Genomic DNA, 21,144 nt, shown 5'->3' on the forward strand with positions numbered 1-21,144 from the left:
AGAGTCCCACTCATGTTCTTAAGGAGCTTTCGGTGACCAAGCAGCAGTATGTTGCTGCGAAGTAGTCTTCTTCTAAGAGCTCCCAGTGTCCAAGCAACCAAAGTCCAAGCACCCATAGTCTGAACACCAGTGTCCAATCATCCAATGTCCAATCATACATTGTCTGAATATTCAGTGTCTGAACACCCGTTATCTAAGTGTTCACCTGTATGTCCATCTTTCTGTTTGGTGCCAGTAGCCAAGCGTTCAGCGCCACATGCCAAGCTCCAGGTTCCACCTCTTCAATCTAGCTCAATGGATTTGGTTACTCCTGATTTTTATGTATGCAACTTGCCAAGTAGTTACATAGCTATAGCTTCTAATCATTAGCAGCTAGAATTTTGGCTAGGCAATACCCCCCCCGCCCACTACCTGGAAGAGAAGAACCAACTCAGTACTGATTTTCAGTTGTTTCTGCCGCTGGTGCTGTCAACAGCTAGTTCAGTAGCAGTGGGAATTTTTGGAAATTGATTACTCCCTATTGATATCTGTGGGTGGTTGGTGAAGTACTCTATTGAATTTGGTAGCCTTTTCAACAAAAATATTTAGTCATTATTAGGAGTTTGGTGAAATTGTTAAATTTTTGCTCTTGTTTAAGTTAACAAGTATTAGGCATGTCCGATACTGGCTTTCATAGTTCTAGGTATTGCAGCAAAGGCTGCAGTACTAAGCTCATTAAGGCCTGTTATGACCTGCATTCATTTTGTATTGAGTGTAGGGGTCAAACTTGCACACCGACTTTTACTTGTGGGGAATGTGTTGGTTGGGATGACTAAACATGGAAGACCTTAACCCTCTTACGCCTAAGCCCTAAAAACCCAAACGTCTCCCGTATGTCGAGACGGGTTTAGAGTGAGCGCGGAAGCGGAAAAAATAATTTTGTCAAAAAATCACAGCGCGCTTAGTTTTGAAGATTAAGAGTTCATTTTTGGCTCCTTTTTTTGTCATTGCCTGAAGTTTAGTATGCAACCATCAGAAATGAAAAAAATATCATTATCGTATATAAATAATGCGATATATGGTAGCGACAAAAAAAAAATTCATACATAATTGTATTCAAATCGAATTGTGCGAAAAACGGTTAAAGCTAACAAGTTACTTTGTTTTTCGTTGTATTGTACACTAAATTTCAATAATTTTTATATATAACACATTGTAAAACGATCAAAGCAACACAGAAAAAATATCACAAAATGATGCATGAATTCGTAACGCGCGGACGTAAAAAATTTTTTTTTTCAAAAATTCACCATAAATCTAAATATTGTTCTAGAGACTTCCAATTTGTTTCAAAATGAAGACAAATGATTGAATATTATGATACTGTAAGAGTTTTAGCTTAGAATTGCAGTTTCTGACCATTTCGGACGAGTTAAATTGACCAAATGTCAAAATTTTTATATATATTTTTTTATAAGCAAATATTGCAAAAAATGATAAAAGCTACAACCTTCAAAAATTTTTTTTTGTATTCTTCATGAATTTGCCCACATTTTCATATATGAAACTCTATAAAACGCCTAATATGAAAAGGAGCAAATATTAGGAGAATACGACGTACGCATTTCGGAGATTTGCGGCCCCGAATCGGTGCGCGGAGGGAAAGAAAGTTTTTTTTTAAATTCACCATATATCTAACTATTGTGCTAGACACTTCGAATTTGTTTCAAAATGAAGATAAATGACTGTATATTACTAGATTGTAAGAATTTTAGCTTATAATTGCATTTTTCGACTTTCGGTAGAGTCAAAGTTGACCGATCGTGGTTTTTTTTCTATTTATCGTGATTTAGATGCAAATATTTCGAAAAAGAGAAAAGCAACAACCTTCAATCATTTTTAGTTGTATTCTACATGAAATTGCACACATTTTCATATATAAAACTTTATATAACGGCTAATTTTAAATGGTGCAAACATTTCGACAATCGCACATAAAAATTTATGATTTTTTTTCGGAAGTTACCATAAATTCACCATAAATCGAAATATTGTGCTAGAGACATCCAATTTGTTGCAAAACGAAGGTAAATGATTGAATATTACTAGAATATAAGAGTTTTAGCTTTCAATTGCATTTTCCGACCATTTCGGTAGAGTCAAAGTTGACTGAAGGTTGAAATGTTTGCACTTATCGTTATTTATATGAAAATATTTCAAAACTGATAAAAGCTACAACCATGGGTTGTTTTTAGTTGTATTGTGCATGAAATTGTGCACATTTCCATATATAAAACTTTATGTAACGGCAAATTTAAAATGGTGCAAACATTAGGAAATCGCACGAAAAAATTTATTGGAAGAGTTACCGCGCGGACGTAAGGAAAAAGTATTTTCATAAATTCACCATAAATCGAAATATTGTGCTAGAGACGTCCAATTTGTTGCAAAATGAAGGCAAATGATTGAATATTACTAGAATATAAGAGTTTTAGCTTACAATTGCGTTTTTCGACCATTTCGGTAGAGTCAAAGTTGACTGAAGGTTCAAATTTTTGCACTTATCGTTATTTATATGAAAATATTTCAAAACTGATAAAAGCTACAATCATGAGTATTTTTTGGTTGTATTCTACATGAAGATGCACACATTTTCATATATAATACTCCATGTAACGGATAATTTAAAACGGTGAAAAAATTATGTCAGTGACGAAATAATTTTTGAGATGTGTCACTGATACTTTTTAGTGCAATAAGAAAGAAATTTGCGCTTGCGCGCCTGGTTAACGATTGTAAACAAAACAACGCCTTGATCCGTGAACTCCCAGCATCCCCCAAGGCGCGTGACTCAAATGTTTTCGGCTGGTAGGCCTATAAGTATTTTTCCGCGAATTTAAAAAAAAACTTTTTTGAGACGACGTATAATACGTCCAATCGGCATACGGGAGACATTTTGACTCGATGTTTAATACGTCCAATCGGCGTAAGAGGGTTAACTAGCTATTTGAGTAAGTTAGAAAGAGACAAAAAGTGAAAGGCTGCTTCTAGAACAAACGGTCAGAAACTTTTAGATAGTAGTCAGGATATAGCTGTTGGTACTGTCTCTCTTTCCTCTTCTGTTCAACCTAATCCTAACCCTGACTCTCTAGCACCTGAACCCGATGCCGTTGCCAGCCTCAAAGCACAAATAGACCTAAAATTCTCTTCTATTATGTTACAGGAGATGGAGAAGGTGGGTGATAAAGTTAGTGCCAGTGTTAGTATTATGGAGGAGGTGGCTGTTTGTCCTGCTGATTCTCCTAGGCAAGTGTCGATGAGGAGAAGGAAGAAGAGAGGTGGAATATACCTGGGTATGAGTACAAAAGTTTGAAGCACTTAATGCAGAGAAAGCAAGCTCAAGAAAGAGAATGTCAGGACTATAAAGACAAGGGGGGCGTTTTCGAACAAAGACGGCGTAAGCCTCCCATCATTGGGGAGAGTAATGGAAGCACACTTTAGGCAGCTCAGCCTTTGAGGCATGTGCATTTATTTGTGTGTAGGCTGCAACCTGACACTACTTCAGAGATGCTTCTCAGCCATGTTTCTCACATGGCAGGTGTCACGACGGTGGAGTGGAGCATGTGGAACAACGATTCTCTCACTATCGATCTTTCAAAGTCATTATTAAAGAAATGCCTCAAAGTACGGTTAAGGATTTGTACAAGCCAGAAAGTTGGGGTAAGGACATTCTGGTCCATCGTTTGTATGATTAATCTCCATTTCTTTCTATGTATAAGTGGATTTAAGGTTTGCATCTTATATAACTGTAGACCAGTAAGAAATTGCCATTTTGATGTAGCCAAATTAACTCATGTTTCTGATGTAATTTGTCTGCAGGAGACTTAGCGAACGGTCCAAGAATGAGACTACTAGAATAGAATAAAATTCTGAATTTGCATTATTAAGCAGTTTCCCCAGTTGATTTATCAATTGAGTTGTTAGCTTCTTATCTTTAGTTGGAGTCGTTTTTCTGTACCGAAAGAGCCTTGCCTATTGTATACAGAGAGTGGGCACCTCAAATGACACTAATTTGTATTGACGTATCTATAGGTGAAAGTTGTATAAGGATTATCAACTGTTGTCTTCCATACACAGACGGACAAAATGATGCAGAGTATAATATTGATTGTTTAGCAAAAATACACTGTCTTATGTCAGATCACTCAAATGGAAAGGTTTTTGTAGTTGGTGATTTTAACGCTCACCCTGATGATGAGCTGAAAGACTTTTGCACCCATTATGATTATTATATTGATAATGTTGCTATGATGCCCTCCGACACTTACGCTTGGGTGAGTGATGCAATGGGCCAGACCCATTGGTTAGACCATGTTGTCTGCCCTTGTATTCTTCTAACACACATTAATAATATGTGTGTGTTGCATTCCATTATTGGTTCAGACCATCGTCCCCTTTCATTTTCTTTGTAGATCTTGCAACTACCTACATTGGTACAAACAAATGATGGTAGTCAGACAAAGTTTTATCTCGGGGATCTGCTGGGATACAGAGGTAAATCTGAAGAAGCTTTGAAAAACACCGAGTTGCCTTTGGAAGTTCTATACTGTAACACGAAGACCATGTCAAACAGAAAATCATTATAGAGCTATTAAAAAATTTCTTTTGGACATAATTATTGCACTTCAGCAGTCGTCTGACTCTTAAGGAGTCGAATCACAGAGGTGTCATGAATGACTTTGTAAAGGAATTTCATCATGAACCACGGGATGACTATTTAGCATGGAAAGAATCTGGTAATCAAAGGGAAGAATATTTCTATAATAAAATGAAATTTTCCAAAACTCAGTTCAAAGGGATGTTTAGATTTTGTAAAGAAAATGAGGAGGAAATTAGTTCCAATAAAATTGCTACGAGTCTTAATGGGAGTTTGAAGAAGTTTTGGAGAGAATCCCAAACCTCCTTACCAGAATAATACATGATATAAGTGGTTATGAAAACATTGCTGAGTTATGGAAAGAACATAATTCTGATCAGTTTAACAATCCTACTTATCCTGTCCCAGACCCAGTGGAAAATCAAAGTCAGCGAGATGTTACAAGGACAAATGTCAATGAAATTTTGAATGCTTTAAATTCCCTGAACTCTTCCAGTAACCCTGGACATGATGGGCTGACCCTTCAGCACTTAACTGAGGCTCATCTGGTACTTAGAGTTTTACTAAGTTTATTCATCACTTCCTGTTTCTGTCATTCATACTTGCCAAGAGCTCTTTTTCTGGTTATATGGTCTCCTTTGATTACAGATAAAAACACAGACCACAGTGACATATCTAATTATAGGCTGATTGCTCTAGTCACTGTTATCTCAAAAGTTTTGGGAGCGATTGTATTGGAGAAATGCAAAAAGTACTTATTAACAAGTGACAACCAGTTCGCTTATAAATCCCATCATGGAACGTAAATGCCAGTTCATATTCTTTAAACACGTAACTGAAGAGTACAATGTTCGTAAAACGCCTGTTTTTGCTTGTTTCATGGATGTGTCTAAAGCCTTTGGTAAAGTTTCTCATAAGATGTTATTTGAAGTACAGTGGCCCCCCGTATTTGTGTTCTCCAGATTCGCGGACTCACACATTCGCGGATTTCTCGGGGAACGTTTCCCCGCATTATTCGCGGAAAATTCGCGCAATTGCAGTATTATTTTTCTATGAGAAATATCCACAAATTCTTGGTTTTTTTTTTTATCAATTTCATCATAAAATGCACTTTTTGTGATAAAACTATTAAAAAACCAAGTATGAAAATTTTTAGTGGTTTTTCTTGAGTTTTAACTAACAAAATAGGCTGTTTTTAGTGTTTTTATAGGGGTTCCAAACATTCGCGGGTTCAAACTATTCATGGGGGGTCTGGTACGCATCCCCCGCGAATACGGGGGGACCACTGCACAGTTAGAAAGAAATGTTCCTTGCTATATTCTTAAACTGCTAGGTGAGTGGTATAAAAATCGGCAAATGATTGTCAAATGGGGCCATGTATTTTCGAGTTAATTTTCCACTTCAAGAGTAAGTTCTGTCCAAGTAATATATCACCTATTGTTGTTAACAATGCACATATAGATTTTGTACCAGAAATAAAGTACCCAGGATATTATCTTATTGCTCAAATTCGGATGATATCCCCATGTAGAATATTTGTAAAGAGGTCCATGTGCTGGGGGCAATATGATTTTCAGGAACTTTCCTAAATGTAGCGATGACATCAAGAAAATGCTTTTTCAGAGTTTTGTACAAGTTTTTATGGTATGTCTTTAGTTGTCAGAGCATAACAACTAACTATGAATAAGCTGAGGGTATACTACAGTGGTAGCCTATGAAGGTTCATGGGCATTCTGATGCATGCATCTGCTCTTTTTGTGGCTTTTGGTCTGCCATCTTTTCAAGAACTGAGATGCAAAACTATAACATGCTATTTGCTAAGGCTGGAAAATTCTGAAAACTATTGTGACTAGGATTGTCTACCCAGTTTTCTTGTATGATTCAATTAATTTCAAAGCACTGGAAAAGCCTTGTTTATGCTTATTACATTTGGTGTGCTCCTTGTTTTATTCTGATAGGCTGCATATGTATATGTCCTTTTGGTAGGAAGAATCACTTAGTTTCATTATCCGCATCTCATTCATATCATAATTTTTCACCTCTTTCCTAATCATTTCTCATACTTATTTTCAATTTTATCCTTTTGGAGTTGGGAGGCTTTTTATGTATGTTGATGTATGTGTTTGTCTATGCCCATTTATGTCCGAAATAAAGCTTTTGAATTTGAATTTGATCAATGCCCAGCAGACCAGGAGAGTGCTCTTTGTCCAGTAAGAGCATTGAAGCACTATATCGAGAGGACTAAGAGGATCAGAGGCTCCTCTCAGAACCTTTGGTGCTTAGTCAAGAACCCCTCATGTCCATTGTTGGGAATTGAAGAGGACGTTTTCCCCATTTTTAGAGTAAAAGCCCATCAGATAGGGGCAGTAGCCTCTTCGTTGGCTTTTAAACGTAAGCTTTCGCTCTCCAAAATCCTTCAATTGACCTATTGGATGTGCAGATGAGTGTTTGCTTCACATTATTTATGTGATGTGGAGACAGTGTATGAAAAATGCAGTACATTAGGTCCATTATCTGTGGCTGGCATGGTACTGAGGGATGAAGGATAGGAGGTATTCCTTCTATTTCACTATGTCCTGGCCTTGAGATGGGTTGATCAGTTATTGGGAAGCCTGGGAGGTACTGTGTACCCAGAGTAACCCACCAGTCGCTGTTTTTATGGATTGGTAATGATATTTTTATGTGCTGTAGGTAAAACTTAAAACTTATCTGGTCAATTTTGTGGTACTTTGCCCATGGCAAGAACAATTATTTTAAATTGTTAAGCTTTGGCACCCATCGGAGTACTCCTCAATTGCAAAGCTCCGACTGGAGTAGTAGAGGCGACCCATGGCTATACTGCCACGCCACTATAGGTCAAGATGAGCACCAACTAGAAGCAGTATCTACCTGCTGTAGCTCTCACCAGGTAAGGTTGCAACAAGCATTTCACCAAAGCTAGCTACCTTTTCATTTCAAATTTATCTCCATCACTGAGTGTCCATGTATCCCACCTCCTGTCAATGTGGGATTCAGCATTGTAATTACTCGTAAGTAGTTACTATATATAAAAATGACACTTTTATAATGAAATAAAGTTTTATATACGTACAGTAATCCCTCACCTATCGCTATTAATGGGGACCAGAACCGACCGCGATAAGTGAAAAACTGCGAAGTAGGGTCCCCCATTTTTTATTTTTAAATGCTAGTATACATTTTTTTCTGTGTACCATGGTACATGTAAATGTAAATAACTCAACTGTTATTCTTAATAACAAGATACATACTCACCTCTATCAATGTTGGTATCGAATCATGTTGGTATCGAGACTAACCTTCTTTTCCTGACAGTCCGTTATCTACACTGATAACGCATTCTCCATTTGCACAATCCTCTTTATCGAGGAGTCACAACGCGCTTAGTGTCCTTGGAGAACGTTATTGAGGCAGTTTACGGATTTTTAATGTCTTTTTTTTATGTAGCGAACCGTTGATTCATTCAGTCTGTCATGCGGCAACAGACGCATAGCTACTGTCTGCCTTAAACATGTCCAATAATTTCACTTTCTCGTTCACCGTCATCATTTTTCTCTTCTTCTTGGGTTCACCAGAGGATGTAGAGGCTGTAGGATGTTTAGGAGCCATTTTCAAGGGATCACAAGCACTATTTTGCACAAAAAAAGCACAAAAGAACAGCTAAAACTTTCACGCGGCAAGAGTAGCGACACGAGCGCAATTGAACAATGAATACGGTCTTCCTTCGCTGGGCGCTGGGCAGGGAGAGGTGCTGGGTAACGCGTCTCGGCGGCTCGGCCAATCAGCTTGCGAGATTCAGGAGCCGAGATGGCCAGCGAATCAGAGAGGTGGATTTTGAGTTACGCGCCATCTCGTGTTGATACCTGATGTTCTAATGTACTCTCTCTGCCTTCTGCTAGCGTCCGCACCATTTTTTCTCAACTTTGAATTTTTTATGAATATTTTTGAAAAATCCGCGATGCACTGAGGGCACGAAACTTGAGGCGCGAAGTAGCGAGGGATTACTGTATATGCTTACCCAGTCATTACATGATCGAAGCCATCCTTCCCTCTGATGGACATAGGGCACAAAGGAATTTCAAATTTTGTATAAGTAACTTACCAAGTACGTAACTACATAGCTATAAGTTTCTACTTTCACGGCAGTTTACAGTGCAATTCATGGTAGTGATTCTTTTGTTTTGAGAAGGTAACCGGCTCTGCCTACTTTCCGGGAAGTATAGGTACAACACAGCTAAGACCATCATTGGTTTTCTGCTGCGCAACAACAACTGTCGCTTACTTAGTAGTTTGCTTCAGAATTCTTTCACCGGATGGTTGTGGTTGACGCAGGATTTGGCAGCGTATTCTGGAATTGTATTCTTGAATTTGGTGGTAGTTTTGCTAATTTAGTTAACTTACTGTCTTCAGTATGTGACTATGTCTGAATCTAATTCTTCTAGTGCCCAGTTTTGCAGCAAGGACAGCAATACCAGGCTGACTTCCATTAATTATGACTTGCATACCATTTGTTGTCAAAGTAGGGGTCAGACTTGTTCTTCTATTCTTTCATGCGATAAATGTAAAGACTGAGATCATGGAAAGTGGAAGACTTTGACTGGATATTTAGAGAAACTTGAGAAGAATAGGCTAAGAAGATTCAGGGTAGATTTAATACATTTAGTAATTTTATGGCTTTATTCAAATTATCTTAGTATTTATGTTTTCCAGCTTCTGTCAGAGTTTGTGTTGATGGAGCCACCAACTGCTTCCACAAGTTTTCAAGATATGGTGATACCCAGGTTATGTCTGTCAAAGAGAATGGTCAGTCCCCTATGAACTGTGATAGTAATACCAAAGAGAATGGGAAATCATCTGTGAATTGTGATAGTAATGCATATGGTACTGAAAGCCTTCCTCTTCCTCATATCATTTCTGGGGATTTTGATTCAGTTCACCCTGATTTGTTGACACACTACAAAGAACTGGATGTCAACATCATTCCAACTCCGAATCAAGAGGAAACGGATTTCACTAAGGCTGTTAGAGAACTGGCAAAGTATATCACAGCAAGGGATATACAGGTAAGGAATTCATTTACTGGTAGGGAAGTACCCAAGTAGGTTTTGGTTTTTAAATGATGTAGTATATTTGTGTCAGAATTATTTTCTTCAAGTAGAAATCACCTTTAATTATTGGTATGTGTATATTCCTGATAAAGGTGACCTGTTACTCAGCACTCGGCTAAAAGATTTTGATAGAGTATCATAATACTCTATCCTCAAACTAACTTGTTTGAGCAGGTCATAAAATTAAAGCACACTGAGCCAAAATGTTTTTTACATTAATGTATATTGTTACTCTGATTTAAAAGAAATCAAGAGGGTTGTTTTGTAGATCGTATTAAGTAAATACAGTTTTTGTACATGAACTTCCCTGACAGATATATACTTAGCTATAGTCTCCGACGTTCCCGACAGAATTTCAAATCTCGCGGCACACGCGACAGTAGGTCAGGTGGTCTACCTTACCCGCCGCTGGGTGGCGGATGTACGAACCACTCCCGTAAGCTTGTCAGATTTTTCTCTGTCGCGGGAACGATAACAACTGTTGTCGGTTTCCTCTCGATAGTTTTCGATCTCGCTTGCCTGGAGTTAATTTGGACTTCTTTTGGTGACGTATTCGCTTTGTTTGGCTTGGCATACGCTGATTGCGGACCGGTTTGATTTTGAGTTTTGATTTTCTTTAACGATGTCTGATCTAGAATCGGTAGTTAAAACTTCGTTTTGTTTAGGTTTGCGTGAATGAAGGATGTAAGGTGAGGTTGCCGAAAGCTTCGTAGACCCCCACACGGTTTGCATGAAATGCAGGGGAATGAGTGTGCTTTTGCTAACCCTTGTAGTGAATGTAAGGGATTGAATGAAGAAGAATATAAGGCTCTCTCTTCTTATGTTAGGAAGTTGGAACGTGATAGAGTGCGTAAGGCTTCCTCTAGAAGTTTCTAGCAGATCTAGAATGAGGTGAGTTGGATGTGGATCCTAATAGTACTAACGTAGAATTAGAACCTTCTTCCCAAGTTGCAGCCCCGGCTCCCCGCACCGAAGCCGAAGATTCGCCTTCGGAGGCGGCAGCTCTGAAAGCCAAGAATCGTTCTTTGGATCAGAAGATTCGTCAGTTGGAAGGTAAGGAGAGTGTTAGTGATCAGTGCAGTGTCCCCAGTGTTGTGGAGGGTGCGTCTGACCGGCTCCTTAGTGCCTCTAGGCCTAGACCTCTTCCAGACTCCCAGTTCCAGTGGAGTAGGAAAGTCGAAAGCCGCAGGAGGGCTAGGGAGAGCCCCCACCGGTCAGGCGTCCCCTCGGCAGATCCTGAAGTACGCTCCCAGGCTGCCTCGGATCGCTACAAAGAAGGAGCTCCTACGCCAATGCTTCTCCTCTTCGTCTCCCTCTCCGAAGAGAGGTTGGAACTCCCCGGATGCGTCGCGCCCGTTGAAGAGGGCTTGGAAGGCTCCCTGCAGTCCTTTGGCTTCTAGTCCAGAGGTTTTCCCGGAAGAATCGCGGGAGGCGAAGAAAACCAAGATCCTGTGTCGTTCTTCTTCTCGGCTCTCCGCCTCCGGCGCCTGCCTTCCGAGGAAGAACAAGAAGATTCTCCTACGAGAGTTACTCGCGGGACTTCAAGCTCAGTCCGGCGCTGCATACTCCTCTTACAGTTCGATCACGTAGGAAAGAAGGACGTTTCTCTTCCGATCAAGAGATCTAGGCGCCGCTCTTCAGAGGATCGTTCTCCTTATGGGGAAGTTTCATATGAAGGTCGGGGGTGGCTCCGCGTGAGCGCCCTCGCTCGCGTGAGCGCCCGTCGCTCGCCTGGCTCTCTTTCGATTTCAAGGCGCCAAACATCGTTAGGACTCTCTATGGAGAAAGAAGTTTTTTCTCCAGATTGGATTCCCGCTTCCGGTAACGCGCCACTGCACCTGCGCATCACGCGATTTCTTCAACTCCCTCGCGTGAGACTTCTCCTCAGCAGCCTCAAGATTCTAGAAGGCGCCCTTATACAGTAGGCGTTCTTCTTTCCATATGTCACTCTCCTCGAGTGTCGGATCGTGACTTCTCTCCTGACAGGCATCTAGAGTCTGGTAGGAGTCTGTGCATGATAGACGGCCTACTGTTAGCCGCTCCCCGCAAGGTAGGCGCCAAGAGCCTACTGCACATGGATCTCCTAGTAGGCGCTCGTCTCTTTTTAGGCGTCATACTCCTGATTATTCTCCTAGGGGCAGACAACAAGAGTCTTTCAAGCGCCCTTCTCCTGTAGGCGCTCTCCCGCTTCTAGGCGCACTTCTCCTGAACGTTTGTCTCTTGGTAGCACCCAGGAATCCCGGAAGCGCCCTTCTCCAAGTAGGCGCTCGTTAGTTTTGAAGCGCCCTTCTCCTGAATGTTACCCTCTTGTGAGACGTCAAGAGTCTCTCAAGCAGCCTTCTCTAGTAGGCGCATTTCGCCTTCCAGTCGAACTTCCGTTGATCGTACGCAACTGGATAGGTATGGAGACCGCGCAAGCGCTCTGCTCTCGATAGGCGCTCTTCTCCTGGCAGCCGCGGCGCCTCAGGATAGGCACATAGAGTATAGTAGGCGCTCGCCTCCTCGTAAGCGCCCTGTGGATGTTTCCGAGGATTCTCGGAGTAGGAGCCCTACCTCTCCTTCGGCTGAGATTCCGTATACCTCGAAGAGGGAGAGGTTTCATCGTAGACTTCCCAGATCTTCTCATCGTTCTCCAGTGGATGTGAACTCTTCTAAGAGAGGGCGTTCTCCAACCTCTCGCTCACTCCTGCTAGGATCCCTTCGTCACCTAAGGATCTTCGCGCTCGCCTCGACAAGAAGTCCTAGAAGGTTCGGATGAGGAACCGAACACTTCTGCTGCTGTCTCTTCTTACAGAAGCTTACAGAGCTACTTTTACAAGTTTTTGGGGATTCCTTACGCCTACGGCTCCTCCTTCTCCTCACTCACTTTTTTCAACGCGAAGACAAGCGAAGAGTTCTTCTTGTGTGAGGATGAAGCCAACTCTTTCTATGAAGAAGGCACCTGAGGAGTTTTGGTTCCTGGATGGCTTCCAAAGAGAAGCGGGGAAAACGATGTTCGCTTTTCCTCCTTCGAAGTTATCAGGACGCGCTGGTTTTCTGGTACGAAACAGGAGAGCCCTTAGGATTGGGTCTACCGTCTTCGGCTGATTCGGATTTTTTTCTCGGCGCTGGTAGATTCGACAAGGAGAACTGCCCTTAACTCTGCTAAGACGACTTGGGCAATGAATGAATTGGATCATTTGCTCAAAGGTATGTTTAGAGTGCTAGAAGTATTTAACTTCCTTGATTGGTCGTTGGAGTCCTAGCCAAGAAAATTGAAGTGCCAGAGTCAATTTCGCCAGAAGCCTTATGTGTGTTTTGTCTTGTATGGACAAGTCGGTAAGAGACTAGCGAGTGAAATCGCCTCCCTTTATGGGGCCGGGATCGTGCAAGAAGAGGTCGGTTTATTGTTCCTTCTTAACGAAGTCGGTCTCCCATGCTCAGAGGTCTTCTTTGCTGTTTGCTCCTCTGTCTACTCAGTTGTTCCCGAACATCGAGTGCAGGGACATTTCGAGGTCACTTTCGGCCAAAGCCACCCAGGACCTTTTGGCACAGTCGGCAAGAAAACCTCGCCCTTCCTTTCCCTACCAAGGCTAAGAAGGAAAGGGCAAGTGTTCGAGAACCCATTCGAGGGGCATCTTCATCAAGAACCTCTACGTTTAGAGGTCGTAGACCTTCAAGAAGGGGTAAGACTTTCGCCAAGTCTGTTAAAGCCCCCAAATAACTTGCAAGTCCTTCAAACAACGGTGGGGCGCCAGACTCTTAGAGTTTGCAGAAGTCTGGGCCCAAAAAGGGGCGGATCCTTGGACCCTTTCTATTTTGAGGAGAGGTTAACCTCATCCCTTTCGTCGAAAGACCTCCCTTGACGACCATCCAAGGGAACTGACGGCCAGGTACAGAGACCCCATCATGAATCAAGCTCTCCATCTAGCAGTAGATCAGATGCTGGAGAAGGGGGCTATCGAACTAGGGACAGACCATCATTCATCGGGCTTCTACAACCGCCTTTTCCTAGTTCCGAAGTCCTCAGGGGGATGGAGACCGGTGTTGGATGTAAGCGCCCTGAACTTCTTCGTAGAAAAGAAGAAGTTCACGATGGAACGCCTTCATCAGTGCTGGCAGCACTTCGTCCAGGGGGGGGGGACTGTATGGTTTTCCTTGGATTTACAGGACGCTTACTTCCACGTACCGATCCATCCTTCCTCGAGAAGTTTTCTCAGATTCATGATGGGGGGGAAAATTTTTCAGTTCAGGGCGGGCTCTGTGTTTCGGCCTCTCGACAGCCCTCAAGTGTTCACGGGGATTTTGAGGAATGTGGCTCAATGGCTTCATTTGAAAGGGGTGAGGATATCCATGTACCTCGACGATTGGCTAATAGGGGCCAATTCAGAAGATCGTTGTTTGAAGGACTTACAAGTAACTTTAGAATTGACGAAGGCTTTGGGACTTCTCGTCAATTTCAAGAAGTCATCACTAATTCCCGAGCAAGAGTGTGGTGTATCTCGGGATACAGATGAACTCTCTGAGTTTTCGGGCTTTTCCCCTCGCAGGAAAGGATAGCCCTAGGATTCGAGAGAGTAACAAACCTTCTTAGGGAAAGAAGTATGCACAGTGAGGGAGTGGATGAGTCTGCTGGGGACGCTCTCCTCCCTGGAGCAATTCGTTTCCCTAGGAAGGTTGCACCTGAGACCGCTCCAATTCTTTCTCATCGAATTGGAGTCGTCGTTCTCAGGATTTGACGTCTCCCTGCTGGCCCGTTATCCCAGGACATCAAGAACATCTCTTATGGTGGACAGATCCCAACCTCTTTGCGAAGGGACTGTCTCTTCAATCACAGACCCCCAACCTGGTGTTGTTCTCCGACGCGTCGGACATGGGGTGGGGTGCAACTCTGGGAACCAGCGAAGTGTCAGGTCCTGGGTGGGGGACCAGGTAGCCTGCACATCAACAGAAAGGAGTTGATGGCTGTGTGGTTGGCTCTGAAGGCTTTCGAGCCCAAAGTCGAAGATCGTAGTGCAGGTCAACGCGGACAAACACTACAGCTCTGGCATACATCAGGAACAGGGGGGGACGCATTCCTTCTCCCTGTACGAGACCGCAAGGGACCTTCTTCTGTGGGGCAGAAGAGGAGGAGGAATCAAGCTTCTCACCAGGTTCGTGCAGGGAGAAAGGAATGTAAGAGCAGATCTCCTCAGCAGGGAAAGATCAGGTCCTTCCCACAGAGTGGACCCTTCATCTGGATGTATGCCAGAGCCTGTGGAAGTTGGGGTGGGATGGGGCAGGCACATAGACCTCTTTTTTGCCACGTACAAAGAACAAGAGGCTGGATCCTTACTGCTCTCCGATATCGGATCCAGAGGCAGTAGCAATAGATGCTCTTCTTCTAGACTGGAACGGACTCGACGTCTACGCGTTTCCCCCCTTCAAGATCCTGGGGCTAACCATCAAGAAGTTCGTAGAGTCCGATTCAACGAGAATGACCTTAATCGCTCCCTTTTGGGCCGGCCCAAGAATGGTTCCACAGTACTGGAATGGTTGGTGGGACCTTCCAAGATCGCTCCCGCTAAGGAGCGATCTACTCAGACAACCCCCACTTCGACAGGTACCACAAAAATCTCCTCGCTCTCAGTCTGACTGGTTTCAGACTGTCCAAAGTTTGGTCAGAGCGAAGGCTTTTCAGCAACAGCTGCTAGCAATTCGCAAGACGAGGAGACCTTCCACCTTGCGTGTATACCAGTCAAAGTGGGATGTCTCAGACGTTGGTGCAAGAGGAAGAACATTTCCTCTTCCAGTACCTCTGTGACCCAAATTGCGGATTTCCTTATTTTCCTCAAAGAAGAATGTCATCTGGTTGTGTCAACTATTAAGGGATACCGCAGTATGTTGGCGGCGGTATTTCGGCATAGAGGCTTAAATATATCCGATGATAAGGACCTGCATGATCTTATTAGATCATTTAAACCATTAAGCGTCCTCATGTAGTACCGAACTGGAATCTAGACGTAGTCCTACAATTCCTTGGATCGTCTAGATTCGAACCTCCTGGCTTAGCCTCTTTCAAGGATTTGACGAAGAAGGCTATCTTCCTTTGGCCCTAGCTACAGCTAAGAGAGTGAGTGAGCTCCAAGCTATTGAGGGCAATGTAGGGTTTAAGGAAGATTCTATGGTGTGTTCGTTTCTTCCAAGTTTCCTGGCAAAGAATGAAAACCCATCACGCCCTTGGCCCAGGAGCTTTGAAGTTCGTAGTTTATCTTTTCTAGTAGGGGAAGAGCCTGAGAACTCTTTGCCCTATGAGAATTATGAAGTATTTCCTTAAGAGGAGGAACAACTTAAGGCTAATCAAGATGTGCTTTGGTGCTCCGTAAAGGACCCCACTCGGCCCATGTCAAAGAATGCTCTTTCCTTTTTTCTGAGAAGCCTTATTACAGAGGCACATGTTGCCTGTAAGGAAGATCATTTTAGACTACTGAAAGTGAAAGCTCACGAGGTGAGAGCCATCGCAACTTCGCTTGCATTCAGAAAAATAGGTCTGTGCGGACTTGATGAGGCGACTTTTTGGAGATGCCAATCGGTTTTTCGCAAACCACTACCTACGTGATGTAAAAATCACATATGATAAATGCTTCGCCTTGGGTCCTTTCGTATCGGCGGATTCGGTGCTGGGGCAGGGAGCTGAAAACTTATCCTGTGTAAATTTTTTATATGTTACCATATTTTATATTGTTGTTTTTTGGTTGTCTGAAAGAGGTTGCAGGAGGCACCTCTTTTTGTCGTAATATTAACCCTTTGTATTTTGGTTAGGTGGTCTGTGGGTTTTGGCTCCTTGCAGAGGTAGTGGTAAGGATCTGTTAGGTAAGGCGGACAGGTCCCTCTAACAGCATCCGACTTGGATTCTACCACAATAGGGGATCACATATCCCAGTGGTAGATCCGAGTCTTCAGCATCAGGTCACGTCCTAGCTGTAGCTCTCCAGGCAATGCAGACTCAGAGATAGTATCTATGAAGTCTTCATCCTGAAAAGGTGAGAACCAAGGTTTTTATATCCTCAACATTAGTTGTTTCCCACGTCTTACCTGTATTATTGAGCTGTCTCTTACCCTCCACCAAGGGTGCCAATCAGCTAAGTATATATCTGTCAGGGAAGTTGCATGTACAAAAATGATATTGTTAAACTACAATGTTAAAGTTTTTTTTTTTTTTTGTACAATACTTACCTGGCAGATATATGACGATAATGGCCCACCCACCCGCCTCCCCTCAGGAGGACAGGTGGAAGAGAAAAATCTGACAAGCTTATTACGGGAGTGGTTCGTACATCCGCCACCCAGCGGCGGGTAAGGTAGACCACCTGACCTACCTGTCGCGTGTGCCGCGAGATTTGAAAATTCTGTCGGGAACGTCGGAGACTATAGCTAAGTATATATCTGCCAGGTAAGTATGTACAAAACTTTATTGTAGTTTAAAACAAATATCATATTGTATTTCTATTTTTCAAGAGAAGGTTGATAAAAGACTTTTCATGACTTTTTGTGTTTATTAGCAACTTTGTTTTTATACCATTTTTATACTAGCATATGTTCAGTGATTTTATTTTACACTGAAATAGGGGTAGTGTTTTTATTCACAAAATTTGGTTTGGGTATAGTTTTATTATAGCATGCAGTGAGTAATGACACTACGATACTGTACTTGAGAGGGCTCTAAAAAATTATGAACTATGTACTTGCCACATCCTTGGATGCATGAAGTTGTAAACTTCACTTATCATAATTTTCTGTGAGAAATTTATTTGATCAATTAATGCAAATTGAAAGTATATACTGCATTTTTAGATAAGTATATTTAACATATCTTATTCCAGGAAACAGGTTTTTCCTTTGATATGATTTACCAGTGTTCATTTGGATTACTCTGTATCCCTTGTTTTGCAAGGAATTGTTCATCAGATTTTTAATCTAGTAAGGAGTTCAGGTATTTTATGGCCATATTCATCCTGCCACATACGAATATATATATATATATATTTATAAATTATTTAGTATAGTTTATCAAGGAACACTTAGATTTATTACAGTGCTAAACTAATTTTCAGCTGAAACACATTGTGGTGATAGCTGCTGTTTGCAATGAGCGATTTGATCATGTTATTGCAAATCTTTCCACACTATACAAGGTAAGACCAAAGTTTGTTGTGTTGATTTAATATAGTGATGCAAATGAGCTATATTTTCATGATAAGTTACTATGATTTGATTTTGATGACTTTTGAAAAAAAATTTCTTTATTTTGTAGGTAGAGCATGTTGTTCCTGTACCAGTGATTGTTGTTAGTGGAGCCAGTTTGTTTTGGTTGTTAAGTGAAGGAGATCACACCATTCAGGTGTCACAGGAGATTATACTTAATCCTCTTCGCTCCTGGTGTGGCCTTGTCCCTCTTGGCTATCCAGCAACTGTCACTACAAAAGGATTAAAGTGGAATCTAGGTGAGATTTATCTATCCTGAGTATTACCTATTATAGATTAGAGAAGTATTTTTATTACTGTATTAATGGCATTCCAAGATTGTTCCATGTGTTGTTTGAAAACTAATTAGAATGCTAAGATGTACTTCCAAATTGAATGCAGTTGCTTCAGACCTTTACCAGTCTTTGTTTTTAATGGAATAAGATTGCTTTCATAGCTCATTCACTTTTTATGTTGATTCAGTAAAGACAGTATCTGCTGATGCTGACTGCTTCTTGATTGTTCTTATTAGTCCTGCATTCTATATCAGAAAAAATATCAGTGAATACTCTGTATTCTGATGTTCCTTCATGCCCAGAGGTCTAGTTGGGACTAGAAATCTAAATTTTCTATTTCTGATGATTTAGTGCTCCTCCCTTACTCACCTTTGAGTGGTAAATGCTTCATTATATACTAGATAGGAGTTGTTGCAGGCTTAAGCACATATCACATCTAATGACTAATATCCTACTATCAGCAGTGTCACATACATGAAAGGTCTGGACAACCTAGATTGCAGAAACTTATTTAATGCATCTTTTTGTCCTGACTGTTTATTTTGTGTGGTAAACATTCATTAAAGTGTTTTATCAGTTGCCAAGGTATGAAGTATTTCACAGAAGGGTGGCACTTCATGACAGTATCCACAAAGAAGGATCCAGTCATTCATCATAAGTGTTACGTAATTTTCTCCTTGTAGGGATGTAGTGCTGTAAGTACACCTCATTGTAGGCATTACTAGGGGTGCTTGCAGCATCCACTTTTTAACATTTTACTTAACCTCAATTCTTAGTTTTTTCAATCTTGGCATCCAATCTCTGTGACTATTATTTCTTTATGCAACTAGGAGGATCCCATCACCAGTTTTGCTCAAAATTTTGAGCTGGAAATTAAGCCATATGATGCAGGACATAGTATGTATACTGTACAATAGTAAGTTATAGCATCATTGTTTTCTTTTGCAGATAACCAAATTCTTGGTTTTGGTCACCTAGTAAGCACCTCAAATACCTATGACCCTACTCATGAAGGCCAGGTGACTATAACAACGTGCCAACCTCTTCTTTGGACTATGGGTTGGGACATTGATCAATTGTACCCAGTGGAAAATTGTATGGTTTCAAAAGCACTTCAAGAGTACAGCTCCCCTGGTGACTTAGTGCCTGCCATGAAGGCAAAGTGTGAAATTGTTTCAAACCAGTGAGGTCAGATAGTCACCTTTGTGTTATTTATTTCATACTTGAAAGATCTTTTTGATGTTTTGTGGAAAATATGTTAGTTTCATTTGATTTTGTTGTGCAACCTGGGTTAGCATATTTAACCTTTATGAGGAGCAGGAGCAGGTTTTCCTAGTTCAGTATATATTTTTTTTGAGTTTTTAGCTTAAAAATATATATTGAACTTGTCCTTTACAAAATATGGTGCTTCAGTTATGAGTTTTTATATACAAATGTAGTTATTTAGGTTACATCTTCTCTGTACCTACATATATAGCTGCTATGCATTGAAGAAGATATGGAGGAAATATGTACAGTGACTTGCCTGTATTGCACACAATTTGTTTTGGTTAATTTCTTTTTATAAATTTTTAACATGCTTGCCTTTCATGTATATCAACAACAAGAATAAATTATCATATATATTTGTACTGACTGTACGATGCACTTAATAAAAACAATAGCAGCTAAAGTTATAGTCACCATAAAAGTTAGTACAGTATTTTTAGACGTATAAAACAAAAAAACAATAGCAGCTAAAGTTATAGTCACCATAAAAGTTGGTATAGTATTTTTAGACATTCAAAACATAGTTTGTGATCTTGCGCACATTTTGATGAATAGTACAGTAAGTACGGTACTTTGCTAGGTTTTGCAGTATTGAACTTAATATTTACCCCAATATAAAGGTGGTTGTGATTTAGGCTGTATTATCAAAATAGGTGGTGAATCAATGTTTTTTGGGTTAGTTACTGTTTTTGCTCCCTGAACTTAACTAATTCTCAAATTGTTAAGCTTAGTGTTTTTTCACCTTGAAGCCAAGTTGTTAAGCTTTGTGTTAAAGGATAAACTTTACTTATTACTATGTGCAATATAAACTTTAATCTTAATGCAGTACTTGCGAAGTGAAGCACTGAAAGTATGTTGTGTTTCATTTGTGCATTTTAAACGATATCGTAAGGTTAATCTCCTGTCATGAAAATATGTTTTTTTTCCAATACTGTAGTAGATTATGGCAAGTGTAAACTAACACATGGAACATTCATACTGTATTGTACTTCACACTTATTTATGTACTGTATTGAGTCTGCTAATTTAAACCTGAAGTGATATTAAACTGGGCATTTGGTTAATAGCCTAGAAAAATCTCTTTTACACACTGGGATAAAATCCTTGCAAAATAAAAAATCTCAACATTTCAGATGAAATCCATTGAAAGATGTTATAAGAATCCATTGATGAATTCTTAAATGGTGTTGTATTTTATAATATAACTTTTCCGTACCTCATAAGGAGATCTGTTTTGTAAAGAATCTACAGATGTTAATTTTACAGATGATATTATGTAAATTATATTGTAGCCATTTGTATATATTATAGATAGGATTCCAGAGAATATAAATTATGATTTGCTACAAGTATTCGTGTAATATTTATGAAGTTAAATTTTTTTTAGTTTTCATTTACTCACCTTCCATTGCTTAATCGTTTTGTTTATTGAATAATTCCTCTCTATGAGTACTGTTACAGGCATTCAGTATACTATATGCATAAGGAAATTACCTTCGGTAGTCAAGGAACAACTTACAGGAAAGAGATAACAATATATGATTAATACAAACAGTGATTTTACTGTTATTCGGGTGGTTTCTATGGGGGTACATTAAACTGTCAATAGTCAGTT

At 40.7% G+C, this 21,144-nt stretch overlaps 1 protein-coding gene across 5 annotated transcripts in view; it reads left to right on the forward strand.

Moving 5' to 3' along the window:
* The window catches only part of LOC135223681 (thiamin pyrophosphokinase 1-like), a 240,510-nt gene extending 219,600 nt beyond the window's left edge, over positions 1–20,910 (forward strand). For all 5 annotated transcript variants that reach the window (XM_064262361.1, XM_064262362.1, XM_064262364.1 and 2 more), the window contains 4 exons: positions 9,365–9,717; positions 17,835–17,915; positions 18,035–18,224; positions 19,209–20,910. In XM_064262361.1, coding sequence (XP_064118431.1) covers positions 9,365–9,717; positions 17,835–17,915; positions 18,035–18,224; positions 19,209–19,447 — 863 coding nt within the window. In that variant the 3' untranslated portion in view covers positions 19,448–20,910. The remainder of the gene's footprint in view (positions 1–9,364; positions 9,718–17,834; positions 17,916–18,034; positions 18,225–19,208) is intronic.
* The last annotated feature ends 234 nt before the right edge of the window (positions 20,911–21,144 follow it).

Source organism: Macrobrachium nipponense, chromosome 10, assembly GCF_015104395.2.
Source record: "Macrobrachium nipponense isolate FS-2020 chromosome 10, ASM1510439v2, whole genome shotgun sequence".
NCBI classification, from domain to species: Eukaryota; Metazoa; Arthropoda; class Malacostraca; order Decapoda; family Palaemonidae; genus Macrobrachium; species Macrobrachium nipponense.